This window comes from Candoia aspera, chromosome 4, assembly GCF_035149785.1.
Source record: "Candoia aspera isolate rCanAsp1 chromosome 4, rCanAsp1.hap2, whole genome shotgun sequence".
NCBI lineage: Eukaryota > Metazoa > Chordata > Lepidosauria > Squamata > Boidae > Candoia > Candoia aspera.
The window spans coordinates 71,953,759-71,978,712 of NC_086156.1; the positions used below are offsets into that span (position 1 = coordinate 71,953,759).

A 24,954-nucleotide genomic window follows, 5' to 3' on the forward strand; every position below is an offset into this window, starting at 1 on the left:
CTATGCTTGTACTTCAGAATTTTGTAACAACAAGCCTTCTAGCAGCAAGAGCTTGTGATTTCCTAAATTTTACTCCTCCACAGTCTCTCCTTCAGGAACAAAAGAATACAATGACCTTATTAGCTCCTGTTGTTATTACTGAAAGCATTTGCTGTTAACTATAGGTATAGCATAAACATAACTAGAACTCAAAAAGTCACAATGAAAAATCATTGGTAGTGAATAAAAAATCAAAATAAGAACTTTTTCAATTCAGTAATGGAAGTAACACACTTTCTAAAGCCAGGCCATTCCCTCCTGGCCTCTCCTTTCTTTCCGAAGGGGAAAAAAGTGTGCATATGCATTATATACGGAGGGGAGAGGAGAGGAGAGAGGGGGTGGGGGTGAGAAAGAGAGGAAATGTGTAGGTGCATATAGGCCATGCTAGCAAATGTTGGCACAATGCTCAGGATCGAAATGTTGCATATCTCTAAAGATTTTTATTATTACCACAGTCAAAAAAAGAAAAAGCCTGAAGAGATGTGTTTCCAAAATTTGGCATTTTGCAACTTGACATGTATGAGAGATTCTCTTATTTGCATCACTTTGGCAAGGGCGAGTGAAGCCCCCATAGACAGTGTGGGTTTGTTTCTTGCTTTCATTATGTCCAGTTCTTGTCATTTTTGCCATCTTTTAATCTTTATTTTTGTTTCTTTTTATGTTTCTTTTAACGTTTTTACTTGTGAGCCACACAGAGTCATTGAGAGTTTGGCAGCATACAAATGTAATAAATATAAATATATGAATATGAATTAAATTAAGGGTTTCCAACACCATCCTACAGTTTAAATAGCAAAAGGTAGTAATAGAGAATAGGATTGAAAGTGTCCTCCTTAATGGCATTTCCTTTAAACCTGTGCTGTAATAACACAATATGTGATTTAACAACAGGGCCAGGCAATTCATGGGGCACACAAGGTTTCTTGAATGATTTCTACAGCCATCACAACATCCAAGACTGCACCTCCAAAATTTGCCAGTACAACCACTAAGTTTCAGCTATGAGATTCTCCATGTGTTTTTGTATTTAAAAAAGATGCAACTCAGGTGCTTTAATCCTACTGCCATACCTGGGGTGAGAGAGGGACAAAAAAGACTGAGCCCCACCCCAAGGTGGCATCCTATCTCATATTACGTTTGGACCAAGCTGCTATAGCAGCTTTAACAAACCGTGTGGAGCCAGCCTTGGAATCTATATTAGCTAAATCGCTATTTGGATTTTGGCACCTGCTATGCCAGAAAGCAAGTGTGTCCCTCAGACTGGAACGTTCTAAATTCTACATAATGACTTTTACGTCCACAGCAGGCAAAAACTTTGGACATGACAGTTTAATTCAAGGGGCAGGCAAAAAAGGAACGAGAGCCCACAGAGCAGATCACTGAACAAACAATTCAGCATCTGTCTCCCACATAGATGATATGGCATGTGTTTTAGAAAAAAGATGTTATAAATACTGCGGACTCAGCCTTTTGATTTGGACAGAGGTAATTATAACCACTTTGTATTTTAAATGATTGCTTATCCACATTGGTTATGGCCTCCTTGTACTTCAGGAAGAAATTATTTAAGATTTCTACATGAAAACCTCTAAAAATACTGAGGATTAACACTGACATTCTAACATCAACCTTTCACAGTCACATGTCCTCCAGATATATCAAACTACAACTCTCATCACCACCAGGGAGTTTGTCAATATATTCCAGCTTTGATAATCTAAAGAGGAGGCTTACCTGCAAAAGATATGAGCACAATTTGTTGAGACTGGCTCTTTCATCACCTCCAGGCTGGAATAAATAAATAAAACATCAAAGCTATGCATTTCAAACAAGGCATCCTCAATATAATTCTAGGAATCAATTCTATTGAAGTAGCCATTCTAGCATGTTATAGTAATTACACACACTCTAATCTTGCAGCATCCTAAAATGTAATACTGTAGATTTATTCTGACACAAGCCTTTGTAGACTAAAGCTCATTTTTTAAGATGTGAAAATTATAATTCAGTGGTCTATAAACCTGACATGCACACCCAGTACAGAAAAAGATTTTATACTGTAGTTCTTTCCTTGCACAGAGCTACCCATCTTATCAATTAGCTATGCAGAAGGGAAAAGTAAAAGAAACAAGATGGCAGCATGAAGCATAATACCTGATATAGCACCACCAAGTGCTTGCTGCCATGACAACAAAGAGTTAGCAACAATATCCAGTGTTAAAAAATAAGCTGTTTGGCCAAAGTTGGGGTAACTGTTCCATATCCATACAACACAAAGAGTGTCTAAATCTCTCATTTATGTAAGGCTTTGGCAAACCGAAAAAGGATTGTGAAGAGCTCCAAAGTAATACTTCCAAACAGGATGAATAAGCTTTAAAATGGCAAGGATAGCTCAATGTACGCAAATGCAAAATAATGCACATTGACTCAAAATTGTGTGTGTGTTAATGGTTCTGAACTGACATTAAGCAAGAATGGGATCTTGGGAGTTGTGATAAATATCTCAGTAAAAATTCAACTTGGTGCGCAACAGCTGAAGAAAACCAAAACAGCTGAAAAAACCAAAGGAAAATTCCATGCTATGAATCATTGGAAAAGGGATAAAAAATAAAACTGCTAATGTAACAATGCTACATGAGTATATAGTGCAACCCACATTTGAATATGATGTACAATTTGTTTTGTCATGCCTCAAAAATAATATTGAAGAATTTGAAATTATGCAGAACAGGACCATTAAAAATGATTACAGCATTTGGGCTTTTCATTTAAAATCATAGAATATCAGAGTTGTAAGATACTTTATAAATAATCTAGTCCAACCTTCTGCTAAGTGCAGAAATCCACTAAGGATCTCTCAACAGGTGGCTCCTTGTTGAAATCCACTACTGTTTTAGGAAAACTGTTCCATTGCCTGAGTCTCCTTTCATTAAACTTTGACTGTTGATCCTCATCTTGCTGAGTTGAAACAGAGACCAGGTCTACTCCCTCTTACATGTTATAGTCTTAGTTATTTATAGACTGTTATTTCCCTTTATTCTCTGTTGTAAGCTAAACACATCAAAATACTATCTCTCATGGACCTCCTGTGGGGACATGGCGGACTGAACAGCTGTGCCTGCGGGAAGAACTGACAACGTGGCATTTTTGGGGGGCTCATACAGGTTTTTCCTGAAGCTCAGGAGTGTTTTCCCGGGAAAGGAAAACACTTGGAATCACCCCACCTGTCCTCCGGATGGCTGCTTGCAGCCAGAAGATTGCAAACAGCATTTGCACTCGACTGGTAAGAGTAGCTAGGAAGCTGGGACGTCACCATTTTCCAAGCTGTGCTGTAGCCTTAAAGGGACACAAAGACCAGCCACCCCATTTCTAAATCACCATATTTATATTTTTTAAAATATATGTACCCTAAGAGAGGTTTTCTACAGCAAGGAGAAGCAGGTTCTCTTGGTGCTTATCATTATTTTTGGGATTTTCTTTTTAAAAATTCTTTTAAAGTTTTGGCTTGTTTTCCATCCAAATATAAAGGAGGATTGAAAGTAAATAATTGTCTCCCTGTTATTATTTTTGTGCTAAATTTGAAGATATTAGCACTTTCTACACGTTGAATTGGCTGTTTTGAACTTTCAGTTTTCTGCTTCTACTATCCCTGGGGAACTGTCTGTTATCTCATTTTCAGTTATGTAAACACATTCTGTAACTCCATTATCTCTGAGTTTTGCTGGTTAAGCTCCCAGGGTGCGCCATAATCTACTGCTTGAGGCATGGAGGACCTTAAAAGAACTTTCTCTGACTTCCATCAAGATTTCAAACAGATTCTTTCTGATTCTTACCAAGTTTTTATGCAAGGCTTTCAGGACATTGTGGAAAATATGAGCTTTAAAATGTGTCACTTGGTTGGGGATGTCATGGATGAAACTGAAGAATTTAATAGTGACAGAAATGTCTCTTTGACTTCTGTTGAAATGCTGGATTAACGATTGGACAGTTGAGTTGAAGAAATTAAAGGGAGAGATTGAGTTGCAAGCCATAAGTGAAATTGATCTTCTGATGGAACACCATGGAAAAGAAGGGGTTATTATGTATGGGAGGTCTCCTGAAGAGAAGTCGGAGTTTTTGAGGGGGGGAGTTGGGCTATTCAAGTTTTTTTAAGAAAAAAAACTCTGCGCATTGTGGGGATGTGTAAATGCTCTGGTTTATTTTGAAGTGGGATAAGGGTTTAAGAATATTTATCTGGATTGCTTTTAGGGTTTGACTGATTTCGTTTATCTTTAATGATTTGGATGAAGATTACTAAAGTATAAAAAATATTGCTTATTAAAATTGTTGTATTATCAAGTATAATGGTAGACAATTTATACGCTTTTAAGTTTGATCTTTATTATAGTAGACAGGAATGTATAGAATAGTAGTAGGAAAGAAATAATTCAATAAATGTTATCCTGGAGGGGTTAGCTGATTAGGAGGGGTGCGTGTGTGTTTGTGTGTATTTCTTCTCTTTCTTTTAATATAAGGGAATGGAGCAATTGTATTTAGTGATTTTTATAATGTGCCAATGGAATGATTTATAGAAATAATGTGATTTTGGTTTAATATAGAGTAAGGAATTGATTATGGAAAATTGCTATATATCTTTGCTGCTAAAAGTTGGAAGTCACCTCTTTTTGTAACTTTAAAAAAAAATTCTCTTGTGTTTCCACACTTTTTTAGGGTTTTTTTCTTTGTAGTTTTTTGTTTTCCTGTAGCTTTTTTTTCTTTGTTTGAAACTTAGTAAAATTCTTATAAAAAACACTACCTCTCATGATCTGGAGTAATGCTTCTATTAATATAGTTTAAAAATATAAAATCATGTGTGGCATAGAAAATGTGAATAAAATTTTCTTCCTCTCATAATTTTTGAATTCAAAGTCATTCTCTGAAGTTAAATTCAGGAAGATTTACAGCCAGTAAGAGGAAATTCTTCTGTACGTGATGCACACTTAAATTGCAATCAGTTATGATAGCCACCAATTTACATGGAGTTAAAAAAAAAAAAAGGAGAACTAGACAAAATTATTGAGGATAGGGTTAGCAAATACTGTCAACAATGAAGGTGTATTTTATCGTCTTGATTCAAAACCAGATAAGGAGTACATGGAAGTAATTTGCTAAGAAACAACAAGAGAAAACAGCTATTGCTCTCAGGTCCTTTTTGTGACCTTACTGAATGCATTCAGCTGGTCACTGTTATACATAAAAAGCAGAGTTTTGGCCTGGGTTAACAGGCTGTACGTTTGTGTACAGAATCAAAGGACTGGAAAGGGTCATTCAGGCCATCAAGTCCAAGCCCCGTTCAATGAAAGAGTCTGAATAAAAGCATCCCTAACAGATCGCCGTGTAGCTGTTCTTGGAAACACTTCCAATGAAGAAAGAGCCCACCATCTTATTGGGTAACTGGTTCCATTGTTGAACTGTTTTTACTGTTAAGAAGTTTGTTTTTTAAAAAACATTCAGTCAAAATCTGCCTTCTTATAACTTAAATCAATTGTTCAATGTCCGGTACTTTGGAACACGCCTTAGTACTCTTCTGTATGACATAGTTTCAGATATTTGAAATAGAAGTAGTCCTTGCTTAACAACACTAATTCTGTTCTTATTTCCGTTTCTTCTCAAGCTGTTTGAATCAGGTTGGTGGTGTCTTTTGTATTCTCCTTTTACACAATCAGTAAGAGATTCCTTACGTCTTCCAGCTATCAAACTGTTATCAACCACATATTTGAAATTGCTGGTGTTTTTCCCAGCAATTTCAATTTCAATTCTCATTTCTTATCTTTCATTCAAATTGAGATCACACTGTCATTTAAGGGTTATATCTAAATACTTCAACATGCTTTGTTTAACAATGATGGCCACTCCATTTCATGTATGAATTTCTTGTTCATAGTAGATGATTTAATGTTCTTCAGATGTGAAACAACCCGTTCTGATCCATTTTAGTTCACTAAAACTCACAATCAATGTTCAGTCTTGACAATTCTGCTCTGGTAACATTAAGTTTGCTTTAGTTCACGGTACTGACATTCCCTGTACTAATGGCATATATATCTTTGCAGTGTTGAAGCTTCAGCAGTTTGACATCCTTTTGGCTTTTACTCAGGTACATCATGAGTACCACTGCTACTTGCCCTCTGCTTTTCCCAAGTAGTCTGTTGCATACCTTTTGACCTGAAGGTCTCTTCCCTGTTGACATTGTCCTGGATGTGCCTGTTAGATTTTCTTGACCAAATACTGGAGTGGGTTTGCCATTTTCTTCTCCAGTGAATTGTACTTAGTCTGATCTTTTGTCTATGATTTGCCTGTCATGAATGTCCCTTCTGGGAGCATATACTCCTAATGGTACAGCTCTTAGCATCAGTAGGGCACAGTCTCCTTCAACCCTACAAGGTAACAATTCATGAAGGGCCTTGCTTATTAAATGCATTAATGTTTATTACATATACCAATAAGCATGTTATTTAATTTGTATTAAATAGACTACTAAATATTAATGTTGTATCATCCCATCAAAGACTGCTTGGAAACAGGTTTTTCACATGAATATGCAATTATAGTATCTTAATGTATTTCAAATTCTCTCCAGATTGGAGTATCGGTGATTTTGGGGAAGGGTAGAAATTTTATTTCTCAAATTATGCTGAAGTAATGAAAGCCTCAAAAGGGCTAGTACTCAATCAATAACAATGTGTTTGTGTCACTTCAGCCATTAAATGTCCCCCTAAGGACATAAGCCCGGGTCTTCCATTACTGTCCTTTAAAAACCAAGTCCAGATTGCCATTTTTTCCCAGCTCCCACTGACACTGATTGATTTTATGTATTTTATGAGCTGCTGGCTATATTTATTGTGGCTAATTTTCAATATATTGTTCATTTTATTGTCATTACATATATATTTATGATTTTAAGCTGCTCTGTGGACATCCAAAGCTTTCCTAATAATAAAAAAGAATAATGCTAATGGGTGTAAAAAGAACAATTTAATTGAAAGAAACAGAAAACTGAATGCTTCATATACTAGAATAGCTTTGCCCTAAATGGAATTCTAAAAAAAGCCGAGCTCAAAAATATGGCTGCACAGCTCCATCTAAAGGCTACTACTTTGTAACAACTAAATCATATAAATGAAACTTCAAAGTACTATTGATGTTACATTGCAAAAATAATTGCATTATGTTTTTCCCCAAAAAGCAACATGTACTTTATATTATTGCAATAATATTTTAACAGCATGTGTGATTGCTAACTTGGTATAGTTCACTTCAACTTTTTATAGCAACAGGAAATTTTAAATATTTGTCTATACAGGTAGTCCTTGCTTAGAGACCACAATTGGGACTGACAACTCGGTCACTAAGTGACGTGGTCGCTAAGTGGAAAATATGTGACTGTGACTATGCTTACGATTTTGCTTCAGCTTTCCTTTTTCCCCACTCCCTCGCTCTTTGAAATGCTCACCCTACAACTGGAATCACTACTGCAACAAATATTGAGCTATAGACAAAAAGAAAAATTATAACACAGAAAAATGTCATGAAAAACTTAAAGGACAAATTTGGTATGTAAGATACAGAACTCTTACACTGTAAGAAAAGGTTTTATTCCAATTTCAGATTTTTTTTCCTGACTTGCACTCTCTAGTTTAATGGGGAAAGTACACTGATTATCAATGTTTTCATCTAGATTTTGTGGATATCTGTAATGTTAATTTAGAAAAAATAGGATGCTAAACGAAGGATGAAATGTTAGATATTATACATTTTTAATAAAATCTTGATATTCAATTGCTTTTTTTTTCCATACCAGATTGGGCATTCCAAATTCTTTTGCAAAGCTAGCAGTATTCCATGAACTTCAGCAACACTTGGAACAGGTGAATCCATAGCTGGTTATACACCTTAAAAACAGAAAAACTTTATGTCAACTTTCCTAGCATTCTGGAATATAATACAGGAAGTCCTCAATTAGAAACCACAATTGGGACTGGCAGTTCTGTCGCTAAGTGAAGCAGCCACAAGTGGGAAATCATGTGACCACAACTGTGCTTTTCTTTTGCCCACTCCCTCACCCTTTGGAATGCTCATCCTGTCACTAGGATAGCCACCCCAAAATGATAAGACTAATCAGTTTCACACCTTTGTATTTTGTTTGCCTCCTAACCACCACCACCACCCTTTGGAATGCTCACCCCAGCACTGGGATAATTAGCAAGAAGGGAATTAATATTTGTATTTATGTTCATTGGAGAGGAATGGATTACAAGGGAGTAAACAGGCACACAATGGGGACTCCACATTGAAAGGAATTCGGTGGCACCAGCAGCCCTGAGTGTACTTGGGCAGGGAGCCATGAGCACACTACAAACAGCCCTATTATGTGCCTGTTTGTGCTCTGAGAGGGGGGGGGAAAGGGAAAAAACAACAACAAGTGATGTCTGTAGGCAATCTCTCCTGTGCCTGACCCATTCCCCGTGGTAGCACATTCCTTTTGATGTGAATTCCCCACTGTGTGCCTGCTTATTCTCTTATAATCCCTTCCTCTCCAATCTCTCCACTCTGAGAGGGAGAAAAATTTAAAAAACAACAGTTCAGGCACAGGACAAAGCTTACTGACTGTAATGGTGATCACATGATTGAGGGATGCTGCAAAGGTCGTAAATGCAGGCATTAGTTGTAAAGTTATTTTTTCAGCACCATAACTTTGAATGGTTGCTGAACAAGGTAGTCGCTGAGGACTACATATATACTTTCTAATTTAGAATTGTATTAAATGGATAGCCCAGACTAACTCTAAAGTGGGATTTGACACATTTTTTATTCAGACATTCTACACACAGCATCCTTAAATTCCATCCAAAAATAAAAATTTAAAGACATATGGGACATGCAGTCCTGTACTTAAATGCTACCTTAATAGTTACAGATGACAAAAAAAATCACATATCTATAAATCAGTTGGCAAAGAATGAAAACAGTGCTCTGTTTGTCCTCTGTACCTGAAACAGAAACCTAATCAGAATTAAACCCAACTTTTTCTAATGACATTTACTTCAGACAAGATGAATATGATTCAAATCTCAGGTATGGAAAATTAACAAAAGACCAATTGATTAGGTCAAGGACTTCAAATACCTAGGCATCCACTTCCAACCGTCCACCTGCTGGAACAACCGAGTGAGCTTTCTATTAGAGCTCAAAGTTTCTAATGCAATCTTAAAATATGCTAGTCATCATGGCAATAATTATGTTCCTGTGGCAATAAAATTGTATAAAGCAATGATCCTGGGCTTGTTATATGGCACACAATTCTGTGTTTATAAGGATGCCCCTATCTCAGAAGCTGTTCAAGTTTCTGAAAGCCATACTCCATGTTCCATGCTCAACTTCAAATGCCCTTGCTCAACTATGGCTTGGCTGCATTTTTCCTGGGGCCCACTTGAGACACTGATATCTCTGAAACACCTCACCCTATCAGATAGGTTTTTCTCATCCCTGAGAAGGCAATTGATGAATTTATATAACGTGGTAGAATGTTTACTCAAAATGCAAATATGTGTGGAGAAATGTTAAGATATGCAAACAATGGTGGAAGGGTAGTGGGCTGTATGTGTCAATTGGTAAAAAAAAAAAAAGAAATTGGGTCAAGAATGAATGGGTAATGAATGAATGAGGACTGCATAAAAAGCATATTGCATTATAAGAAAGTATGTTTAGGGGGGTTGGAATATAGAGACAATTGAATGAAGATCAAATAACAAAATAAGTATATGAGTGAACAGTGAATGGGATGTGAAGGGGAAAACTGTCAGTACCGTGGTTGTTCTAACAACCAGGAAACACACTGAGACAAGGAACTGGTCTCTAATATTTATTGCTAGTACTTAACAGGAATCCTAACAAACTGAAGAAGCGTGGGAAAACCCAGACATATAACCCCCCAAGGGTTAAGGCGGTCCCGATCTGTGTCTCTTTGAATGGCTGAACAATTCATCAGTGCTACGCATGCGCTTGACAGTCTGGATGGGAGCCCCCCGCTCGCCATCCTTACTCATGACAGTGGTTGGAGAAAGAGAGAATGTCCAGGCAAGACCAAAGAAAGGTCAAATACAGTAATCAACTAACATGAAATTTTAAAAAATAAAAATAAGTATTAGAATGTAGATTCATAAACAGAAAAAGGCCAGTTTCAAATTCAACATTTCATGATGGCAATCACAGTTGAAAAAAGTGGTTGGAAAGAGTCCATGAGAACCTCAAAAAGAAAGAGATGAGAAGTGTAATGAATAGAAGGAAATTTATGAAGTGGTATATAGACATGATGGAAGCAAGGCTGGTTTGCAAAGATAGAAAGATATAGCATAGCATAGTGTAAACTATATTTAATTAGATTTCCTTTGATCGCCTGCCTTTAATTTCCTTTTCTTACTATTTATTGTTTTTCTGTGATCTGCACAATGTGGCTTGCCTGAAAGGGAATAGTGTGATGGCCATATGTGTAAAAATGGGAACCTTGGAGGGATATTTTAAAACGTTTTTATAAAAAATAAAATGAAACAATGAATTGGGATGACTTTAAAGCAAGGCACTAACTGAGCTGGCTTTTTCTAATAACTACATCAGACAAGCCATGGAAGTCAGGTACAGAGCTTAGAAAAGAAATCAAATTCTAATGATGAAAATGACAGCGTGGATGTACAAAACGTATCTCCCGAAGTACTGTACCCTGGGTCAATGTTCATAAAATAAAATTGGTACCCAAGGCCTGAATCTTGGTATTCTTTTTTACAACTAAATTTAAAACACCTTCTGAATTAGGCAATTAAAATTGCACTACATTGTGGACACATTATTTTGGATGTTTCAGATTCCTCTATGGTTAACAGATTAAAGAAAATGCTTTATATTTAGGAATGCAGAAAATCAAGAATCATCAGTGAAAGATTAGAAAAGCTAGTCTGATTCTGTACAAACCACAAAAAAAGTCTGTGGAGGTACCTGTCAATTCCCATGTGGCTAGCAACACCAAAGAAACATGAACTGCCCAGATTTCAATCAGTACTGTGTGCATGTGTATGCCTTTGGGTCAGCATTGACTCCTGGCAGCTGCCTGGTCTCGTGCCCGAAGATTTCTTGGCAAGGTTTTTCAGAAGTGGTTTGCCGTTGCTTACTTCCTAGGAATGAGAGTGACTGGCCCAAGGTCACAGAGCTGGGTTTGTGCCTAAGGCAGGACTAGAACTCACAGCCTCCCACTTCTAGCCTGATGCCTAAATACAGAATTCTGAACAGTGTAATAGGAATTTCCCTTCCTCATTTATAATGGGTTAATTAAGATGGAGTCTCATTGGAAGGCTTTTTGCCAGATCTCTCCCTATCTAGCCTGAGCTGCCTTTTATATGATAAACCAGGGTTTCTCAACCAGGGTTCCATGGAACCCTAGGGTTGCACAAGAGGTCACTAGGGATTCCCTGGGAAATCAGAATTTATTTAAAAAATTATTTCAAATTCAGGCCACCTCACATTAAAGAGATAAGTTTCATTCTTTATTTTTAGTTTAAGATCGCTGTTAGCACATATATATAGGCCTAAACATGACACAAATAATTTTGTAACTTGGGACCTATATACTTTTCAGGGTAATCTCAGTATCTAATTTCACTGACTATCCAAAATATTTTCATGAACCAAGCTGGAAGCAGGCACTACCAGTACCCTTTCTATCTCTATCCACCTCCAATTGTTTCATCTTTCTTTTAGGTAAATCCTCTTTTTATGGACAGGAAACTAGTGTACTGAACTTCTTATGAAACTAAAGATTCTTCTGTCACACATGGATCTAACAATGTTTATTTTACCACACAGCGCCCCCTCACCTTTCCCTGGTTATAAAAAGCCGAAGAAGGCAGTTAGAGTGCCGAAAAGGAAGGTTCTTCCTTTTGCTGGCAAAGGCATTTTCTCTCTCCCTTATTCCAAACCGTATTTTATTATGTGAACCAGATTCTTGTATCATCTGCCCCTGAACTCTGTTAGTAATAACACTAATCGGTGCCTCTTGGTTTACACAGACCAACACTAGGATCAAAATCTCCAAAGGCTTGAAAAAGGCGCATCTAAAACTCCAACCCCACTCTGCCGTCACTGCCGAGTTATGCTGCTACATATTACTCACTAAACGCTACTTTCTTTCACTTGGGGGCTTCCACAATGTCCCTGGAGTCTCGGGAGACCGTTTCCTCGTTCCCACACCTCTGAACGCTCAACTTCGGCTCCCGCTCCGCTCCTTTTCGCGCTTTCCTCCGAGTGGTCCCCGAGGCAACCGCCTGCTAACCAATTGCCTCATCGCTTCCGCATCCCGTGACCGCAACGGAGGCCTCCAATTGGTAACGCCAGAAAGGAGGAGAGAAGGACGGCGCTGCAGCCCAAGCTGCTTGAGTCTGGCCGCTTCCCAATTACTGAATCTGATAACTGAGAGCCGAACCATGTGGCCTGTTCACACATAATTAAGGCTGACTAAGAAGCGATTATTAAAAATCCGCCTCTGAACATTGCGAACAAAAGCGCATTCTGGGAATTGTGGCGTGCTGTTTTTTTTGGTGCCTTCAAGTCAGTCTTGACTCCTGGTGACCGCCTGGACAAGTCTCTGCAGTTTTCTTGGCAAGATTTCAAATGGTTTGCCATTGCCTGCTTCCCAGGGCTAAGAGAGAGTGACTAGCCCAAAGTCACCTGCCTTTGTGCCTAAGGCAGGATAAGAACTCACGGTCTCCAGGTTTCTAGGCTAGTGTCTTAAGCACTACACCGAACTGGCTTTCATTGTAGCGTTACTTGTAAAAAAAATCGGAATCTCCTTTCTAAGCCAGGTATTGTTTGCTGTTTTCTTCATAATCTCGGAAAAATGCAGACCGTTTCATTTGAATTAGGAAAACATTCACACAGACTCCAGTCCAGTATGAACTAGGACAAGCTGAAATTTTGTATTTGCCGCTTTCTTTTTACTGCAGTCAAATGCTTAGGTTTTTATTGGCTGGTTGCAACACAGAAGTCACGTAAAAATGGCTTCTCCCACCACTTTGAACCCGGAAATCCCTTCTCCTGACAATGAGATGCGTCATTCTCATTACTTGTTATTGTTGTTCTTCGCGAGATCCGCCTCTTTCCCCCCAGTACCCAATAGTATAAAAGAATGAGGTGAAGGGCAAACCTGCCGCCCAGTCGCACTAGCAGCCGCGGTTCCGAGGGCCGGCCGCCGAACCTGCCATCTTCTTGCGTCACAGCGCTGGGAGGGGTGGAGAGGGCTCCGCGCGGAACCTTGGACGTCGCTGGGGTCCGCTCACCAGACATCCAGGACCTGCTGGGCAGGCCGGTAAGTTCCGTGCCGCGCGCCCGCGGCCTCGCTGCCCTTCCGACCCAAGGAGCTGCCTCCCCAAGGGGGCGTCCTCCAATCGTGCGGGGTAATAGAATAGCCGCCTTGGCTTCACCCCCATGTCCAGGGGCCCCGGCGGTTTAGTGCATCTGAGGGCACCAGCTGGCGGAGGCCGCCTGGTGGGGATTTGCTGCGCGATTAGTGAGCGCGGGGCCGAGAGACATATTCGTTCTCGAGAAGCGCCCGCCGCATAGCTTTTGTGCTCGGAAAACACTGTATTATTGAGTCGACTCCTCTCTCGTTCCTGTGAGGAGCAAATGATCCGTTTTGGTTTCATGTAGTTGTTTCAATAGTTGGCAACTTTTTCGGGCTTCCATGGCGCAACAGACCGTTGCCTACGGCTCTCCAAGTTGGCGATCTCGATTTTAATGCGAAGCCAAACGGTTGTGCCCTTGATCTCTCATTCGAGTGTACCTGTGTGATTTTGAGATCAATGCTATGTATACTTACTACTTTTATTCTCTGTTAATTTTGATGGTTTTATCTCCATACACATAAGCACATAATGGCACTGTTAATGTAGCAACCTGGGTTTTTTCATAAATGGATTGTGGTTGGTCTTGAGGACAACCCACTAACTAAAAATCTTGCAACTGTGGCAAGTAGGTCAGTTAAGATGGGGAATTTCCGGTCGATCCATAATATGCAATTTCCTGTTCCAAGGATTTTCAAGATGGTGCTTTTCTGGAATGTTTGAAGTTATTGTGTAGGCAAAACTGTTATTTCAAATAAATCACTTTTAAGTTCCTGTTGGAGTATGGAACTTTCAAATATTCCAGAATATTTTTTTCTTGCAAAACTGTTCTATAAATAGTATAACATGCTAGTGTTTACGTTGCGGGTCATGACCTACAATAGGCTTGAAGGATTTTAAAGGCAGAGTCATCCCTATTGTGGGAGTGGGGAAGAAGCGGTTTCAATATATACCATAGACCTGGGCAGTGAGTGATTCTTTTGACAAGCGAGGGTATGCTTGTTCAGAGCTGCTTTTGTGCTGATGGTTTAATAGCTGGGATTAGTTATAAAAGTATGTCTATATGCTGCTTCTGTCTTCTCTCTCAAAATGGTGGGAAAGCATATTTCCATTTTATAGTACTGTATTTCCCTCCAAAACTGACCAATGCCATTCTAAGGAGCTACCAAAAGAGAAGTTTAGATGCCACATACACAATGCATTGTATACTACTATAGGCAGACTAATGAAGAAACAAATACAAAAATAAACATACTTAGTAATGAGTTAAGATTGGATTACATGTTGAAATAAAAGCTAATCATGGGCCGGGAAGCATTTAAAAACTCTAAACAATTATTTATGTTTTACAACACATTAATATGTGCGGAGTCCTAGAGTCTAACAGTGTTATTGATTGTTTTTGAAGAAATTTGCTTTCTATTAGAAATAATAGATTTCTAAAGATAAATGGATGAGCAAGATTACATGAGAGAGGAAAGTGTTAATGAGTGGGGTTTGAATAATATGTGTTATAGTTCTTTTACATAACTAGGAAATTAAGAGACAGTAAATCATCAGCAATTGTCCAAGTAGAGATGACCTAAAATGGGGTAGAGACATTTGAGTGTAGCATGTAAGGAAAGGAAATAAACTAAGCAAGTGATTCTAGATAAATCTTGGTCTGTTAAAAGCAGTTTTGTCTCTTGGTAGATTTGCTAGAGATAAGTGTTATTTTAGAGAATTTATATACTATGTTTCAAATTGATTTACACTCTTAAATAAAAATTATTAAAGATTTTTTAAAAAAGATAAAAACTAATACAAACTAATATAAAGTGAGAAAAAGAAAAAGTAATCAGAGAGAAAACTCAAAGTGCAAGAAAGAAGAAAAGAAAATTAGAAAAGAAAGAAAAAAGTAGCTTCCAATCTTCACAGCAAGTATAAGTACAATCATAAATTTACTTCTTGCTCTATGGTTACAACGTAACTCTTTTCTCTGTACTCTATTCTGCCTAATCATCAAAACCATAAATTGTAAGTTCATTTTTTTTCTGTTTCATGAAAAAAGTCCATAAGGTGTTTCCAGTTAGCAGTAAATGTAGATATTATCATTTCTCTGATCAAAGAAGTCAATTTAGCCATCACAGCATCTTCACCAACCATTCCTCCATTGTGGGTAGTGCCAAATCTTTCCATTTTGTGCAGATAATAATCTCACTGCTGTTATCATATACAAAAACAAAGTTCCATGACTTTCTTCCAACTGTTTGTCCATCAATCCTGTAAGAAAAACCTCTGGTTTCAATTGTATATTGATATTTAAAATCCTCTGAATAAGCGTATTTGAATCCAGAATTTTCTAGCTATTTTACATGTCCCCCAAATGTAATAAAATGTCCCTTCTTGTTGTTCACATTTCCAGCATAAATTTAAAGTGCCTTTATACATTCTAGATAATTTCTCTGGTGACATACAGTGTACCAATGGTACATCATTTTATAAAAATTCTCTTTAGGATTATAACATAATCTAAATTTCAATCCTTTCAACCACATATTTTCCCATTCTTCCATCTGTATATTATAACTAATTTTTTTAGCCCACTATCTTACATTCTTTCACTTGTTCTTCTGTTTCAAATTTCAACAAAAGTTTATACATTTTAGCAATTACGTGTTCATCATTTGTACACAATTCTATGTCACATTCAGTCTTAGAATGCTCAAAACCATAAATTCTTTTGTCTACTTTAAATATTTCTAATAATTGCAAAATAAGAGAACCACTGACAACTATATCACTCTGCCACCAGTTCTTCTCTTGATTTTATTTTACATTCCCCTTTACAACATTCTAGTATCGCATGATAAGTTAGCCATTTGTGTTTGCTTATTATTTCTTGTCTATAAAATGCTTTTTGTGCTGAGAGCCACAAAGGTGTTTTCAGGCACAACCTGGGTTTGTATCTATTCCATATTCTCTGTATGGCACGTCTAATATAATGATTTTTAAAATCCACATTAACCTTGATTTTGTCGTACCACAAATATTCATGCCACCCAAATCTCAGGTCATGTCCTTCTATTTTTCAGCAACACCCACTCTTTCATCCAAACCAAAAAGCAAGCTGCAAAATACAATTTCAAATCAGGTAAACCCAATCCTCCTCTTTCCTTTGCATCTTGTAACTCATATTTAACTCATGGTTTTTTACCCCTGCCACACAAATTTAGATATGTCCTTCTGCCACCGTTTAAATGGTACATCGGTTGTCAAAACAGGTATTATCTAAAACAACATCATTCTAGGCATTCTCCCATCTTAACTTATCTTTTTTAAACTCCATTCCATATTTTACCTTCTCAACCTTAAAACCTGTTTTATTCATCAATTATGTTTGATCTTCTATTTTCATCTTCACCTTCTGTTTATTAATCTTGAAACCTGCTAACGCACCAAATTCTTTTAAATTTCCCATTAATATTTCAATTCCCTTTAAAGGGTCTTCCAAAACCAACTCCAAGTCATCTGCAAAAGCTCTTAACTTATAAGATTCTTTTTTAATCTTTATTCCCACAATCCTCTCATCTTGTTTTATATCTCTATTCAGTATTTCAAGAATCAAAATAAAGAAGAGAGGGGACAGTGGGCATCCCTGTCTTGTTCCTTTTTGAATCTCGCATGGTTTTGTTAGATCTCCATTAACAGTTATTTGTGCTTTCTGTGAAGTGTAAATTGATCTTACCCATTTTATAAAGTTCTCTCCAAAATTCATATCTTCCAAAAGCTTGAAGAAGAAAGCCCAATTCAAATTGTCAGAGGCCTTCTCTGCATCTAAAAAAATCAATGCAGCTTGTTTTTCATTATGTTGCTCCGAATATTCCAGAATGTCCAACCCATTTCTAACATAGTCCTTAACTGTCTTTTAGGTAAAAACCCACATTGATCCTCATGAATAAATTCTTGCAAAATTGTTTTCAGTCTATCAGCTAGAATCATTGTGAACAACTTGTAGTTGTTATTCAATAATGATATTGACCTATAGTTTCTTGTTAAAGTCAGATCTTGTCCCTCTTTAGGTATTAATGCTATACTGGCCTCTTTCCAACTCCCTGGCAACTTTCCTCCCTGTAGGATAGAGTTCATTGTGTTTTGTAAAGGTTGTAAAAGTTCATCTTCAAAATGTTTATAATAAGAACCTGATAATCCATCTGGCCCAGGGAGCTTTCCTAATTTAATCTTTTCTATAGCTTCAGAATGTCTTATTGTTATAGGTCCATTCATAATCTGTCTCTGTTCCTCTGTAATCCTTAGTAAATTTTGTTTCTTTAGATATTAATCTATTTTCTCTAGTGAGATGTTGCTTCCTTTTATATAAATTAGAATAATATTGGTGGGATACTTTTTGTATGGGCTCATTGTCCCTTAACACAGGATCTCCCTCTTGTAATTTCAATATTACATTCTTTTTCTTTTCGTATTTTATATGCTAGCCATTTCCCTGGTTTATTTGCAAACTCAATTTTTTTTTTTGCTTTACATAATTCATTTTTCTATTTCTCTTACTGGTAACAGATAATTGTCATTGTAAAAGCTTAATTTGTTGAGAAATACTTATCTTCTCTGGAAATGTCTTTAATTCTTCTTGGAAATGTCTTTAATTTTTCTTCTTTTCTCTTTATTTCATCCAAAATAGCTTGTGTTTTCTCTTGGCTCTTTAAGTTCACTATTATGTTGTTTAAAATAACCTCTAATAAAAGCTTTACTTGCATCCCAAACCATTCTTAAATCAGTGCCTTTACCTACATTATTTTCAAAAAAATCTTTTTAATTTCTTTTTACAGTCCTCCATTATTGCTTCTTTCTGTAGCAACATTTCATTCAGTCTCCATCTAAAAGAATTAGATGGATCTAATTCTTTTATAAACCAAACTCACAGGATTATGATCCCAAAAATCTTTGTTAATATCTCTGTTTTAGAAACCTTAGTAGCCAACATCTTTGAGATCCAAATCATGTCTATTCTTGAAAAGGATCTATGTCTTTCAGAAAGGTAGGTATACTCTCTTGAATTGCCATTTGTCTGTCTCCATATATCAACCAGCCCTAAGTTATCCATCAAATGAAAGAAAACGTTTGGTAATTTACCTTGAGCGATTTTAATATTTTTCTCAGAAGTTCTGTCCAGTTGTGGAGATATCACTCCATTCCAATCCCCTATAAAACACCAATATTCATAAGACAAACCTATTCATCTGTCCATAAGTCGTTTACAATTCCCAGTATCAAAGTCTTAGTCCCTTGCAAATTAACGTCCACCCTAATAAATCTACCATACTCATCACTCAATACAAGTTCTGGTTTTAGTTGGGGATATACAAAACACCTCAATTTTTTTTTATTCCTGCGGAAATTAATTCGTCACCCAAATTTTTATAAATCAAATATTTTATGTCCTTCTTTCTGATATAATTTGCCTACAAGAGACACACATCTTGTTTTAATTTTTTCAAATAATTATTCTTTTTCTTTTGAGGAGCATTTTGATCCATTTATATTCCACATTAGGCATTTGTAATCCACATCAAATTAGAAAAATACCTGCAGCACCTAATTCAGTGTCATCCTTTTCAGTCTCCTCTGACACCTCCATTTGAATCTCCTCTAATTCTTTGAATTTTTCTAGAAGTTCCCTTGCTTTCTGGACAGAATTCAGTTGAAACCTCTGCTGTTTAAAAGTAAAAATCACACCTTCCAATATGTCCCATCGAAATGGGATCTTTTTCTGCTTTAATCTGTCAAAAAAAAAAGTTTGCAAGAGCCTAATTTCTTAACCACTTTTGGATATAATTAATTTACAGCTAAAGAGAGATTTTCTGAGCGACAGAATAAGATTCTACTTGGTGAGTTATCATTTTTTCTGGATTATAAAGAAATAAAGGAACAAAAAAGTTTTAAAGACTTTAAAACTTTTGGCAAAAAGCTTAACAAGGAGCCGATGTAAGAAAGTTTAAAACGGATAAAGGAGGTAGTTATTTTGAAAGATTACTTTTGGTGAAAGTGCTTTTGAACAAATTGGACTTAAATTGGACAAACGAACCAGACCTTCGTGGGAATGTATTTTGTTTATTATTAAAGAGTGCAGACAATTGGTGGATTTTACAAAACAACGATAAAGTTAATATGAGCCGGACTACAATGTTGACTATAACTACGGAGATGTTGATTGTGATGCTGACTGTAACTACGGAATGCCATTAGAGACAAAAGTATTAAAGGCACAGGAAGTCGAAAGAGAAAATAAGGGGGGAAAAGCTTGTCTTTTCTTTTTCCCTTGTTTGAGACACTGTCATTTTTGGATTATAATAATGGCAACCAGCAGAAAAGCGGCAAGAACGGAGGGGAGGAGAGGATTGCTAGAACACCCTGCAGAGAGAGGAATTACACCAGATTTACTTCAGAAAATGTTTGAGGAATTGGTCAATAAGTTAGCTGAATCACTTTATACTAAATTGAATGCTTTTGAAAAAAGAATGGATGAAAGACTTGTAAAAATGGAAGAAGAGATAAAAAAAGTTAAGAAGATGGAAAGCTCTATAAAACAAGTGTCAGGAGCGGTAAAACAAATTAATGATAATTTTAGAAAATTTAGAGAGTAAGAAGTTATAGACAGAGAATTGGAAAGAGAACTAGATAATCTTGCCTCCATTGGAACAGAGAGAAAATGATTTTTTTTTTTTTGAGACTTAGAGCAATCCCAGAGGATTATGGTAAAGACATTAGAGAAAAGATTATTAAAGTCTTAGCAAATTTTGTGGATTGGGAAGAGGAACATACAGAGGCAGAAATTGATTATATAGAATAAATTCAAGATTTGTGAAAACAAGAAATGTTCCAACGGTTGCTTTGGTGCACTTTGCCAGGGAGAAGACAAGAGACCAAGTTCTGCAGCAGCATTTTAATACGAGATTGAAGATTGATAATACAGTTAAAATTGTCCTTAAAGAAATTCCTATCCGAATTTTATGTAATAGAAATTGATTTACACTTAAGTTAGCTGTGCTTATTTTCAATGTCAGTTTGGTCTTGGAACATCACAGTTTTCTTACCATTCTTATATATGAGCAGGCACAGTTTAGGAGGATATCCAGAAGGTTGTGGGGAGGAAATTCTGGCAGGCCTAACTCCAGGCTTTGGTTCCTTGAACTGTATATAGCTTAAAATATTGTGAGTACTTGGTTCCTCTCAAAAGGAAGCGAACTTCAGAACAACTATATTGTTTTTTTAATTGACATTTTCATCTTCTTTCCATAGACCTGCGGCATGGATCCGCAGGTAAATCTCAGCGTGACCTTCCAGGGTAACACCCAGAATTTCCTTGTATCCAATTCATCTAATACCACATGGGCTGATGTGGAAGCCATGGTGAGTTGGATCTTTGCTAATTGTGATTCACAGATCAATAAAAGAAGAAAATAGCTAAAACATAGAAGTTGAAAAATCTCCTTTTGATGTCCTCACAGCCCCAACCCTTTTTTAATTTTGCAAAAGGTTAAATGTATTTATTAGACATTCATAGCATGATCCCAGCGTTCTTCCCATCCTTTGATCAGCAATATTGGATAGGTACAATTATTGCAATTGCATTATAGTCCCCACTCTTCATTAACTCCATGGTTGGGGAAAAGGCTGAGAGCAATTTGGCTGCTGCATTGCTGGCATGACTAGAGTACTCCAGCTATACTGTGGTCAGGCCAGCATAACATTATTATCTTACAGCTTCAACCTTCTCCCTCAATTTTTACAGAGATATAGTGCAAGATCAGTGACTAGGAAATAACAAAATTCTAGGAATCATTTGTACAGGCTACCAGAGGATAATCAAAAATATACTTGAGCTCCCAATGGTGTTCACTTCACTTTTTAAATGTTCTTTCTGTACATAAGTGAACAGTTGTTCTTGCTCAAGTTCTTTGTGGAAGTCTGACCAATCCCTGCTTCATAGCAGAAGGTGGATGGGATTGAGTTACAATCTATTCAGGACCAAAGGAGATACAGTAGGTGCTTGTACCCTTCAGGTTGCTCTTTGTACGCCTGTGGGAAGCAGATCTGAGATGTTTTTTGATCAGCGTTTAATATTAAAAGTGATGGGAACTGTTATTTCAATAATATTGCTAAAGCAAAATAAGATTTTTAAAGGGACGCGGTGGCACTGTGGGTTAAACCGCTGAGCTGCCGATCGGAAGGTCGGCGGTTCGAAACCGCGCGGCGGGGTGAGCTCCCGTTGCTAGTCCCAGCTCCTGCTCACCTAGCAGTTCGAAAACATGCAAATGTGAGTAGATCAATAGGTACCGCTTCGGCGGGAAGGTAACGGCGTTCCGTGAGTCATGCTGGCCACATGACCCGGAAGTGTCCTATGGACAACGCCGGCTCTAAAGGCTTAGAAACGGAGATGAGCACCGCCCCCTAGAGTCGGACACGACTGGACTTTACGTCAAGGGAAACCTTTACCTTTACCTAAAATAAGATTAAATGTAAACTTAGTGCAGCTGTAGAGACAGTGTTTAAAAAGGGGTGTGGACTTGCATGTTTTTGCTGCAACTCTTTTCATTCAATATTAACATAAGATTGCTTTGCCCTTTGTGTGGAAATCTTTAACTTGCTAGTGTACTTACTTGTACTCTGTTTTTTTCTTTTTTGAAACTTTGTATCCTGTATTTTTTTGTCCGGAAGGCACTGACTGACTTATATTTGAAATTTTAGTTTTTCTCAAATTCCCCGGAATTTTGTATTGCATGCAGAGGGTCTGTTGGAAGAGATTTATTATTTACTTCATTTGTTTTCAGTAGATTTAAAGTTGGTTGAAAACTCAGGTCCATGGGGGAAGGGAGGTGAAAGCAAGGCTGCCAAAGTCACCTTTTGATTAATGGACTTGAAATAAGTATCTGCAAAATGTCGTAAGCTTGTAGACTTCTGCACTGGGATGCAGAACTTTGATTCTTTAAGTACAGAATATATGCAGCTTGGATTTGGCATGAAGGAGTGGAATTGTTCCTGGCTTCATTAGCACTTTTGAGATATCAATAAAAAGAAGGATTAATCATTGCTGTCTGTTTCTTGTTCATCATGGAGGCGGGCTAGTTCACTACAGCTAATTTCTGTTGTAGGTCAAAGTCTCATTTGAACTGAATGATATCCAGATCAAATACCTAGATGAGGATCGTGACGAGGTACTGTACTTCTATATTCCTATGAAGGCTTCATTTTAACAATGGAAAGTTTGTCCTTGGGCTTTGAAAGAGTAGAAAGATGAAAAGAACCTTTATACATTTCTTATAAAGAAGCTTCTTTCTCCTTGCAAAATTCTTGGTCTGTATTGGATAATATTTTATTTCGCAAATTGTCTCATTTGTCTGACGTCACACTTGAAGCTTGCTTACCATCTCAGGATTCAAAGGATGATATGTTTTAAAAAAATAATTACCTCTTTCTAGCAGGAATAAGGTCATTTCTTGAATCCTACCTCCTGGTGACAATAGTCCTATCTATGCTTTAAAAAATATTTTGCTATTGAAATTATAAAAAGATCAATTAGTTTGTTTATTTATTTCCTGGCAATGCAACTTATATATTTGGTCAAAGTTGGTAGGAAACTACTGTTAGACACTTTTAGTAATGTCTAGAACAAGAGTGTTGTACATGCCTCTTGCTCCAAATTTGCCCATTGTTGAGAAATAAACATGTTAGAAAATATTTTTATGTGAGGAATGACTTATTCCTCAGTTGCTTTGCCATTCATGTAGAGCTGGCTTCCTCCTGATATGAGTTATACTACAATTTCCAACTTCCCCACCTAGCATGGAATTCTGGCTGGGGTGTCCAGACAACACCAAGTTGGGATGGGCTGGTAGGTTTTGTGACATGCCTGTACCAATGGTCTTCATATCAGTGAGATGGCAGCATTTTGGGGCAGGAGAGACACGGTGGCTACATTTGGATAAGGTCTGACCAGCATGTATTTGTTGAAAGAACTTTTGGTACAGTCTTAACCTGCATGGCATTATTGATTTTATTGATTTTATTTATATAGCTGCCCATCTCATGAAAGTGACTCTGGGCGGCATACAACAATCCACTAAAACAATATATAAACCATCATTACCTAAAACCATAATAAAAACATTAAAAAATATAAAAGCAAAACTAAAACAGAAAAAAAAAGAATAGGCAAAGGAATGTTAATAATGGAGCCGTCTCACTAATTCACCCATCCCCGTGCATAATCAGGTCTTGAGGAACCTTCAAAAGCTCAGGAGGCCGACCTCATCACTTGGGGGAGAAGGTTCTGCAATGCGGGTGCCACAGCAGAAAAGGCCCACCGCCTGGGGCCTCACAAATGTAGCTCCTTAGACGACAGAACCCATAACATACCCATTCTGCTGGATCTAGTGGGATCAGCAGATGTAACTGAAGAGAGGCAGTTCCTCAAATAACCCAGTTTTAGCTATATTTATTTATTTTCTATCCTGCCTTTATTATTTTTATAAATAACTCAAGGCGGTGAACATACCTAATACTCCTTCCTCCTCCTATTTTCCCCACAACAACAACCCTGTGAGGTGCGTTAGGCTGAGAGAGAGCAACTGGCCCAAGATCACCGGCTTTCATACCTAAGGCAGGACTAGCAGTCACAGTCTCCTGGTTTCCAGCCCATTGCCCTAACCACTAGACAAAACTGGCTCTCTATACCTTGAACTATGTAACTTCTTAGTGGGAAAGCAAGATGGGGAAAAATATCTGTTATTTAATAAAAAGATGTAGGCAACCTAATGACAAGACAAGTGTCTGACAATAACTGTGACAGATGTCAGAAGCCAGGCAACTGCTCTGAAATGATCATGTGAGAAATCCTGTTTAAGGGTGTGAATATGATAAGCAGCAGTGAAAAGCCTTCATTCATTCTTGGTTTCTTTCACAGGTGTCAGTCAATACTGCAGGTAAGTTGCCTTTGGCTGGCTCATAAAATCTGATGAGGAGTCCTAGCCGTAGTGCTGTGAATAAAGGCAGCAATCCTAATGGGGGACCCTGAGAGGAAGTACTTAATTGTACTGAGAAGTATACCTTTGTGCATAACATAACATACCTTACTTTCTCCCTGTAAAGATTGTATTCCTGATTATCTGGTTACCCAGCATTTATCTATTTCTACATTAGAATGAGGCTTTGTGTCTGCAGTTTCTCCACATAGCCATTAGGACACAAGCTCAACTTAATGGTGTCTTCAGCTCCTCATCCTGTCACTTCTTATTGTATAGTTAGGAAGGTCCAGTGCTAACTCACACATTCATGAAACATTTAAATTTTCTCAAAATTAATTCAGAGCTGAAGTGTGGATTGCTCATACTATCCAAGATATATGATTCTTCTTTTTTTTAGTTTTTTAAGTAGTTTGAACGTGGAATTCCATTATATCTGAAGAGATGAAATTAATGACATGGATTGTACATCA

General features: G+C 37.3%; 1 protein-coding gene across 1 annotated transcript in view; it reads left to right on the top strand.

Annotated features, from left to right (window-relative positions):
- The first annotated feature begins 13,368 nt into the window (after positions 1–13,368).
- Positions 13,369–24,954, top strand: part of NBR1 (NBR1 autophagy cargo receptor) — a 28,600-nt gene continuing 17,014 nt past the window's right edge. The window contains exons 1-4 of the mRNA XM_063300478.1: positions 13,369–13,429; positions 20,760–20,870; positions 22,613–22,675; positions 24,424–24,442. Of these exons, the coding sequence (XP_063156548.1) occupies positions 20,769–20,870; positions 22,613–22,675; positions 24,424–24,442 (184 nt within the window). The 5' untranslated portion in view covers positions 13,369–13,429; positions 20,760–20,768. The remainder of the gene's footprint in view (positions 13,430–20,759; positions 20,871–22,612; positions 22,676–24,423; positions 24,443–24,954) is intronic.